We start from the raw sequence: 10542 nt of genomic DNA, 5'->3' as shown, positions 1-10542 counted from the left end.
ATGTCAGAGCTTCAGCTTGCTGAAGCACTCACTAACACTCCATCTCAGATCATTTCCCAGAAAGTTACTATCCATTGTAACAACTCTACATTGAATGAAAATCGCAAAGCTGAACTTACATCAAATGAAACACATGAAGCTGAAGCTGATATTCAAAAGGAAGATGTTGATGACGAAGAAGATGTTGTTAATGGAGGAGTTGATACCAATCATCAAATCCCCACTGAAGATGTACAATGTTCAAAGGTAAGTTCATATTCTTCCATATCCTTCTTAGAAACATTCCGCTCAAATAAATAATGTTCTCATGTATTATATGTCCTAGGGAAAAGAAAAGGAAATCCAACTCACGACGACCCCCCAGTCCTCACCACTATCCAAGATATCTGACGAAGAATCATCAAATAACCACGTAATGACTCAGCTAAAGCACCATCCTCGACCTAGATCAGAGTCTCCAGCTTCTCATTCTCCTCTCACCCGATCTGTCAAACATCCAGAGAGTCCAGATACTTCAACAAAAGTCATCAAGCATGTCACCAAACGTCCTCAAGCACCCGCTCAATCAACATCAGCTGAGTCTATCAGCCCAAGAGTTACTCGGAAGGCTTCCAAAATGCAGGCTGATGCTGAAGCTGAAAATGTACGGGTGTTATTTCAGTTGATACTAATTTGAGGTTCAATATCTAATCATAAAGAAACTTCACCTATCTTTTTAGGATGAACACAAAAGAAAGCGCACCCGGACTCAAAAACAGGTTAGTGATTTGTTTTAACTAATGGTTTTTGACAATCAATACCTGATTATCAATTAAAAGTCTGTCACAGCGTCGGTGAAACCAAAAAAGGAAAGACCCCCTCCAAAATCATCACGACACCCTGTCCTTCAGGTAAGTAAATTTTTGTACTTTGAATTTTTGTTTCTTCCGATAAATATTCTAACATTCATCTGTGTAGACTTGGGATTTCCCGAAATGGCTTCCCCGCAAACTATACCCCTTTATCAGGCATGCAGCCAATGTTCCCCCTAGTGGATTATGCTTGTTTGCTTCTGTGGCAGTTTCTCTTGGCCGGAATGTATCAGAGGCACCAGCTGTTCGAAGTGAAATGCTCGAGCATTTTAAGGAAAATATGGATTGGTATGAGGAAAACCTGGATCACGTATCATCACCAAATTTTGGAGTCAAAAAGATGCTTGAAATCCTGGAGTGGAAGGAGCTAGTGGCCACGTCGAACCTTTGGTACCCTCTTCCAGGCGGCTTATGTATAGTATCTAACACCTTCAAGAGGCCAGTCATCTTATATTCTGACTTCATACCCCACAGTTCCACTGTTCCTCCTTTCTTCTCTCCTCCCGAAGATGTAGAGCCTATCATCATTGGTATGATTCAAACCTCTCATTGTATTTCTCTCACAATGGATCTCTCTCCCACCCTTCCAATTCCCTCCGTCGCCACAGAGTGGTTTGAAACACGGTTTGATGAAGCAATTGGATGGGAGGACCGGTTTGCCCCTAACATACGGCTTTTCCGGGAGTGGCGTAGAAGGGTCAATAAAGGGCAACAACAGGGTGATGATTAATAAAATTCTTTTTGTTTTTGGAATAGTAACTTCCCTTTTCTTTGGAAGTAATTTTTTTTTTTTCCACTCTTTATCTCAATTAATATGAAATGTAACCTTCTTTTGTTTATCTTGTCTGTTTGAAATATACAATATATGTTCTTCATCTGATTGAACAGCAAATTTTGATTTCAATCAACATTCTGAATTTCGAAGGTTATACAAGGTGATGATGTCTGAAGTGTACACACAGGGGTTTACACCAGCGTTTAGTGTACACACAGAGGTGTACACTAGTGTTTAGTGTACACACCGGTGTGTTACCGGGGGTTTAGTGTTCACACCGGTGTGTATACTCCCCACCTGTGTTTGGCTAGTATACACACAGAGGTGTACACCGGTGTTTAGTGTACCCACAGAGGTGTACACATGGATTTTCAGTGTACACACCGGTGTTTAGTGTACACACAGATGAGTATACTGAACACCGGTGTTTAGTTAGTGTACACCAGTACACACCAGTCTGTGGACCGATGTTTGATGTATGGGCAGGTTGGTATACCAGTGTGTACACTAAACACCAGTATGTCCACCTCTGTTTAGTGTACACACCGGCGTAAACTATGGTGTTGTGTACACGAAAGTTTACACACCGGTGGTTAGTGTACACACAGGCCTATCCATTGGTGTCTAGTGTACTTCAGCAAACACCGGTGTTCCTTGCATACACTTGTGTGTACCCCGGTGTGTAGGTGTATACTCTGGTGTGTAGTGTGTAAGACCCTTAACACTAAACACCGGATTATACACCTACACATCAGTGTACACACAAGGGGCATTGTCATACAGATTGATTCTTAACCCTATACTGGTGACAACCGCTTAGGGTTAAGAATCAACCTGTTATCGTACCCATCACTCACCACTTGGCCACGATACATTTCAAACCCTAACCTGGTGACAACCGCTTAGGGTTATCACCAGACCTGTACCGGGGCCGTATCTCACGGTACCGGCCATCCTTTCCCCATCTCGACTTTCGCCCATCATCATCTATCCTGGTTCACCCCTTACCCACCTACTTACCCACAACGATCACCTTATCTCAGCTCTCACTCAATCCACCTCTCCAGTCCATCTTGCCCGATTTCGTCACGTAGAGTCATCCCTCAATCAATCAACACTCAGAAATCGAAGTATAGGCATATCAACGTGAAACAAGACCTAATTAATTCAGTCAAATCGATTCAAGCTCATTTCAAATTCCCTGTGCCTGTAACCTTCTACATCAAGCAGAAGTTCTTATCATCGTAAGTATTCATACATTTAATCCAGCGGATTAAATGATCTCATCCTAAACTGACAATACATTTTATCATTTTCTTTCTGAATAGGAAACCCATCGAAGTGAGCTTAAAGTGGTACCGATTATATATTATACTTTTTCCTTCAATCTTTCAATTCTATTTTAATTATTTCTTACTGACTCTTCAAAATCTTTCGTCACTACATAGGTTGCTTCGACCAAACAATCAAGATTACGCAATCACCGTTAGACTCAGTCGTGGTTGTTTGATTGGAGTGTTGTAGGCCTCTGGCTACGATCCTACTAGTCATACGGCTCGCTTTTGCTTCCTTTGTATCGTGGTCATCTGTCTTCGAACATCATGTCTCGCCAGGCTCGACGCCGACGAGCCACCAAGCACGGCCTTCCAAAACAGAACTTCAAGTCCAAAACGTCTCCTTGTGCTTTGAAACAGCGACAAGAAAGGTGGAAGGCTTACTACAAGGAAAGCCTGGGACGAATTTATCCACGCCGGCATCGTAAGCGAACCGAACTCAAATCGAGACTTACTCGTGAACTTGGACTACCTCAGGATACCGTTTTTATATTTAGATGGCCTTCGACGAAAGATTTCCCTATACTTGAAAGACAACCAATCTACATCAATCATGGAACAGTAGTAGTTATCAATGCGGAAGATCTATCAGTAGTTCTCATAGTAAGATGCACGAAATTCAAAGACATGGATCCAGTACTGAAGGAGGCTTTTCAAAATTGCATTTCATCTACCTACCAAGCAGCCCGAGCTTGCAATCGATGTGAGACCAACAGTGCCGTTCAGAACTTCAAAGAGGAAGGAATTTATTGGGGTTGGATGGGGCATTTAGGGTGGAGAGGAGGTTCAGACCCTGGTTATTCTGCGGGTGAGTTAGTGTGATTTATTCTTTGACTCCTCCATCCCTAATGCCAATTGAAAGCTGATATGTTTGTGGCAGGCCCTTATGCTCTTAGCGCTTTCACTTCAAATGATACTCATCGAATTGATGTGGATATTGCCCTCATGACCTCATTTCATCGCATTTGAGACTTCTGGGCCAAAAGATTTGCATCTTTGTCCTTCATGATATTTATTTCAAATCTTCAGATCGGCATGGATACGAATGTTCCAGGGTTTGATGACTTGGCATGGGCTGGAACTCCGAATGGAAGAGTTTTTGCATCCAACTTGATTGTAACCTGCGAAGGATTCCATAATGAACCACACACTGATTTTGATCATACCCGTTATGCATTTGGATTCAATTGCCTAATTGATCGAGTAACAGGTGCCCTACATGAAGCTAATGGACCTGTGAATAAGGGCTCCATTGTTGGTTCAATGTTTATTATGAGGGACTTTGATATAGTTGTAGACTATGATGGTTGTGATGGTATGTATGAGAGTATTTGGGATACCACAGTAGGTTTTTTCAATTCCTCAGCTCAAGTCCTCTAATGTGTTTTGGTCTGACTCGAATGATATCTCTCCTATAGGTGTCTCATTATACAGCTGAATCATTATGTTTTGATGAGGAAGGGGAAGAAATCTGTCCCAAAATGTGTGCTATCACACGCTTTGGTTCTTCCTGCCAGATAGCAGAAACCCTTGTTGAACGTATCAGCCTGGTTGAAAAAACAAAAGAAAATATGACTCCAGCGCAGTGGGAAGACTATAGGAAGTCCAGGGTGAAAAGTTATGAACAGGAGACAAGTTTCAAACATGCTAGAAAAGTTGCTGATGAGGCGCTTCGCGCTGAAAGAGCCAAATTAAAAAGGGAAGCTAAGGTTGCAGCCCTCTTCAAGGCGCCTAAAACAACTTGACCACTTACCTTTTATATGTTGCTATTGTTTCCTTGCCCGTTTAATTATAAATAAAAATCTACCTCTCAAAATAAAGTTTCATTTTTTCAATTTTCATTTTATCATGCTTTTACTGAAGTGCCAAAAAAAATGTTCATGCCATTGCTTTTGTTGTCGAAGGGGAAATATTGTCTTTTTGAAAGATGTTATATATAAATATGGTTCCTTTTGATATTTGTTTGCAATTCTGTTCCAGGTGGAGAAAATCAGTAGTTTTGATTGAAGATTTGTGGGATACGTTGCAAAAACATGATGTTCCAAGTTTTTGGATATGGTTTGTAACCTTGACACCTGGTTATTCTGGGGTATTGAAGGATTGCCCAAGGTTGAAAATGTGAGTCTTATTTGAATGGAGCTTTGAGGGTTAGGATTCCACTGTTGCCTCAAGAAGGTATGGTGAAAAGTTTTATATGTGAAAACACACCAAAAACACATATGTGTTTGTGGTGCTTGACAAAGGTTAGACCTCCGTGGGTGTGGTAGATTGGTGTCCCCTACGGTACCAAAGCTGTAACTGAAATGAAATCATCTTTCATTTCTGGTTTGATTGGTGTTACAAGCTGTAAAAACCAGTCATTTGAACTGGGTGATTTCACATGGTTCTTTCATCATAACTGTTTCTAATAACAATCATTTATGGATCTGGATGTTGGATTAAACTCACTTGGACAATACCAGAATGCCCCAAAAAAACATCCCCACAGTCCCAAGAAAAAATAACAATCATCCCCAAAGTTCCAAGTTGAAATTACATTAATTCCGGACTATGAACTCATATACATGATTTCCGAGGGTGTTTCCACTATAAATTTTTCTGAAGACGTGTAATTCCAGATCTGAAAGTTGCATTCATCTCAGACACACTTGTTTACCCCTGGACAATACCAGATTGCCCCAAAACCATCCACCCCAAAGTTCCAAGTTGAAATTACATTAATTCCGGACTATGAACTCATATACATGATTTCCAAGGGTGTTTCCACTATAACTTTTTCTGCAGACGTGTAAATCCAGATCTGAAAGTTGCATTCAGCTCAGACACACTTGTTTACCCTTGGACAATACCAGATTGCCCCAAAACAAACCACCCCAAAGTTCCAAGTTGAAATTACATGATTTCCGGCCTATGAACTCATATACATGATTTCGAAGGGTGTTTCCACTATAAATTTTTCTGCAGACGTGAAAATGTAGATCTGAAAGTTGCATTCAACTCAGAGATACTTGTTTACCCTTGGACAATACCATATTACCCCAAAACCATCCACCCCAAAGTTCCAAGATGAAATCACATCATTTCCGGACTATGAACTCATATACATGATATCTATGAGTTATTTCACCAAAACTTTGTCTGCAGACGTGCAAATGTGGATCTGAAAGTTGCATTCAAATCAGAGATACTGGTTTACCCTTGGACAATACCATATTACCCCAAAACAATCCACCCCAAAGTTCCAAGATGAAATCACATCATTTCCGGACTATGAACTCATATACATGATGATTGAAAAAGTTATTTCACCATAACTTTTTCTGCAGACGTGCAAATGTGGATCTGAAAGTTGCATTCAGATGTAATAATAATCCAACATAAATGTGTATGTTGTAATTTTAGAATTTGGACTGACAAGTGTGTTACTTATCACGGGTATATAAGTAGTTTTACCATGGTTGCAGCCTGTGTTTTTCAGGGGCTTACCTGTGGTTGCATGTGTAAGAAATGATGTTAGAGAAGGTGTTCAACTACACATATTTAAAAGCCAAGTGTACATACGCTAGTACACAGACATGTAATTTTATAAACACGTGTGACTTTCATAGGGATTGTCATGTATCACATGTATGTATCAGTAAGTATCACATGTGTGACACTTTGAACCACATGTGATGAATCACCCTCAGGAATCACAGCTCACACGCAATCACTTACCAACCAACCACTTCTTCAATTTATCAAATCAACGTACCATACCTGCCTCCTTGAACTCACGCCATGGCCAAAAATAGGAAAAGGCCGAAGCCACGCACCGAGAACCTCAATCAACGAGCCATCACCGGTCTGGATGCTCGACTTTTGGAAATGAAACGGATCAGTCGGGCTCGCGTTGAAGCCACCACCAACCTTAACCTCGATCATGGCGAAATTGCCGCACCTGTACCATTACCAGACGGTGGTCCACCTTCACCACCGAATATTGATATCGATATGTTCATTCCCTGAGATCAGGACCCTGACCTGGAGCAGTACGCACATCACCAAAATATGGGCTTTGGAGAAGGCAGACGTCAGAGGGAAGAGCAGCAGTGGGCATTGAAGCACTCTTTGATGTTTCCAGTTTTCCTTACGTGTAGGGTTAAGACAAAAGCTTGGGCGGACCCAGATCTGGCACTGCATGATTGGAAACCCCCCTGCAACTGTCATGTACAACGTAGGAAACTCGATGTATTAGACACTCTTAGTCAGTAAAGACCCACGATTCTAGTTTTCGGATTGTATGGCATACTCTGATGCAACCATTTCATTCCAGGTCGCAGTCAAATAGAGTTGGATTTTTGTAGTTGCACCCCCAATGATCAAGTCCGCTGGCTATTAGCAGGGTACATGGGTGGTTCCGCCCAGAAGCCACAGACTGCAATATCACTTCAACTAGTGCGGACCTTTCACACGCTTTGGAAATGGTGCATCCTGCGCTATGCATCTTTTAGTGATGCCTGGAATGAGGTTTTGGATCCCGCCTTCCCCAGCTTCATCGATACGCAACATCAACAGGTGATGGATCTTCATATAAGTGCTGATATACAATGTGTACTGTGTATACACTGACACCTGTGTATACACAGGTGTGTATAGTGTATACACAGCAGCGCATAGTGTTATATGTATTACATCCGGACTAACTGTTACTATTTTTGTTATGTTAATTAGATCACCCAATGGAACCGCCAGCTATCCCAGGCTGTTGATGCCTATTGAGCAATGCTAACAATGGAAGACCTTCACACCACGGCTGCTTTGAAAATGAATGAAGTTGATCAACTAGCATGCATTTGTCCAGCTTGTTTCAGGCCGGGAATGCAAGAATTGCCTAATGGGGAGCCAGACATTGTTGTATGTATGGATTGCAATTTCCAGCAAAGGCGCCACCTGGCAGCCAGTGTGGAGCGGACTCCCCCTATCACTCCCAGCCTGTTCATTCCTCCAGAGCAGCTGGAAAGGATGTGTCAAAGTGTTGACTCAAATCCTAGGAAGGGTTTGTCAAAGGAGATGGTGGCAAGTGATCTCATACTTATCACATATTACTCCATCTAGTTGCTGATACCACGTTGAACCTCTAGGACCCTTGCACAGCCCAACATACAGCTGCAAATGATGTACGAGGAAAGAAAGATTGGAAGGGTAATGATGACACGGGGCTTTCAGGAATGGCGTGTCGGCATGATCAAATATTGAGGTTTATTAATATTGTTCAAAGTGGTGAAAAGTGAGTATTTAAAGGCGGCCCATCCATGTTGTTGAGCTGATAAATTCAAATATATATACACTGTAGGTGCATCTATCCTCTCACACTTATTGATTGGATTCTCAAAGCAACTAAAGGTCTTCAGAGCCAAAATACTGATGAAGCAAGAGCCAAAAAGATAGCAATTCTGTATGATATTGGATGTAACATCAAAAAAGGAATTGAGAGGGTGAGTTAAGTCAGTTCTCCTCATTTTCTTGTCAGCAGGTTTCATTGATGATACCTTTGTTTCAGCGCAACCAATTTGTAGAAGAGCATGATCAAGATAGACTGATGTTTGCCACTAGTTTATTTCATTCATATGTGCACAAATGGTCCTGCCAACTTGAGTATAATCCTCGACTAAATGAAGCATGGGGCCTGTCGGATGGGGAAGGGTTGGAAAGGATATGGAGTCTTTTGGCTGTTCTAGTTTGCATCTTGAGATATTCCACCAAGCAACACCGGCTCAATGCTTTGAATTTTATGGCTATGCATATAAATGAAAAAGGACGAGCTCAAACAGGTGAGGCCAGTCCATAATCTCACAAAAGCTTATTGCTGATATAATTATTTTGATCCAGTGAAGTTTTTACTTGCTCGACAGACAAAGGCATCCAAGCAAATTGAAGGAGTTCATAGTGATTTGCGGCGCTTGCAACAGAAGAGAGGCTGGGATTTGGCGTACTATCAGCAACAGTGGATACGGAAGAGGAATGCACAGCTTGAGGCTATCAGCAAAAAACGTAAGAGGTATTTGGATGAGCTTGCAGAACTTCTAGACCTTGAAGAGAAACTGGTTGAGGCAGAGTACGTCCATGATGCTTATTTTAAAGATGTCATAAGTAGATGAATATATCAGTAATTACTCCTTATAGGGCCAAGTTTCAAGCCTTTCAAAGGCGTAAATGGAGATCAAGGAGGGATAGACGTAAGAAAAGGAAAGTTTTGGCAACTCCACGCTCGTTAGTTCATCTTGAAGAAGCTATACTTAGGCTGACTCAAAAGATTGGGGGCCCAGAGTTTCGTGGCCTGGACAGGCCAGGTGGTCAGTATATATCTTGATATATATTTTTGGATTAGTGGTGTATGTACTGATTAAGGCCGCCATTGGTACCTAGATGACAAGGCACAAGCACTGGTCAAGATCATACTGGCTAAGACCAAGCTTTATGAAGCTAAGGTCGGGGTCATTGAGCACAGACGGCGGTCTGGGGAAAAAAGAGGTGAGTGAATTTGTAACATTTCAACGTACATATACCCACACCACACCGGCCTGCTCTGATATGTGATGTGATTGAGACTAGGAACCAATATCCAGCAATACATGATCCAGCAACGTACCAAAAAAAATGTGGAATTACGCAAGAAGCTTGCCACTTATCTACGCCATGCAAAACAGTACAATGAAGAATATGAGCCAGATATTCGAATTCCAACTCACACACTCCAAGAAGTTGAGCAGATGGAATTTGGTGATCCATTTCTGGATTGTGGTGACCTAACTCACCCTCAGGAGGCTTGGGCGGTGGATTCGGATACTCAAGAAGGAATTCAGCTTTACCTGACCAATGCTAGGTGTAAGGAAGAGCTGCGTAGGCTGACTAAAGAAGCAAGGCAAGTGGTAAAGTGGGCAATTCAATATCAGGGACGCCTAGATGACTTGGCACAGGAGATCCATGAGGAAAGTCAGTTAGATATCTCAGAAATTTATGGATGATTATTGACGTTTTCCTTTTCATTTAGGGCTTGCCACATGGGCCACCAGCATTGACATGATGAAGGGTTTACATCATGCTCTTCTACGGCAAGCAACTAAACTTTGGCGTCATTGGAATCCAGACATCCAAGCTCTTATCATCATGACTGGCAGACCAGAAGGATATGAACAATCTCAGGTTGCGGATCAACAGCTTTTTTCAAAATGGCAAGATATGTTGAGCCGGAGTATAGCCTCTTGGGAGGGGTATGTTGGTCAAGCTTTGGCTGCAGTGGATGAATATTTGGACGGGCCAGTAGATGATGGAGAGTTGGACTTGGATTTGCCTGATGTTGATGACAATGATGACCATCCAGAATCTGATAATGCATCTGATAGCACTTCCATTTCTTCAGATTGATTAGTGACATGGATGTAATATGTGTAATGTGTGTGTAAAATAGTTTGTATTGGTCTCAAAGTGTAACCATCTATCCTCTGTGTATAAACATTTGTGTGGTGTGTATGCAAAGTATTCCAACATGTGTGTAGTGTGTACGCTGTGTGTTGAAACATGTGTGTAGGGCGTATACACT

General features: G+C 41.8%; 1 protein-coding gene across 1 annotated transcript; it reads left to right on the top strand.

The window, feature by feature from the left end:
- Positions 1-1031, top strand: MELLADRAFT_92408 (uncharacterized protein; the record flags this gene model as incomplete). Its single annotated transcript, XM_007405681.1, has 5 exons — positions 1-246; positions 326-643; positions 734-758; positions 819-890; positions 958-1031. The coding sequence occupies 5 exons, from the start codon at positions 1-3 to the stop codon at positions 1029-1031; spliced, it is 735 nt and encodes a 244-aa protein (XP_007405743.1).
- Positions 1032-10542: the final 9511 nt, after the last annotated feature.

Source organism: Melampsora larici-populina (assembly GCF_000204055.1).
Source record: "Melampsora larici-populina 98AG31 unplaced genomic scaffold MELLAscaffold_4, whole genome shotgun sequence".
NCBI classification, from domain to species: Eukaryota; Fungi; Basidiomycota; class Pucciniomycetes; order Pucciniales; family Melampsoraceae; genus Melampsora; species Melampsora laricis-populina.
The sequence above is the reverse complement of the archived record's forward strand: the minus strand, read 5'-3'. Positions and strand labels throughout refer to the sequence as shown.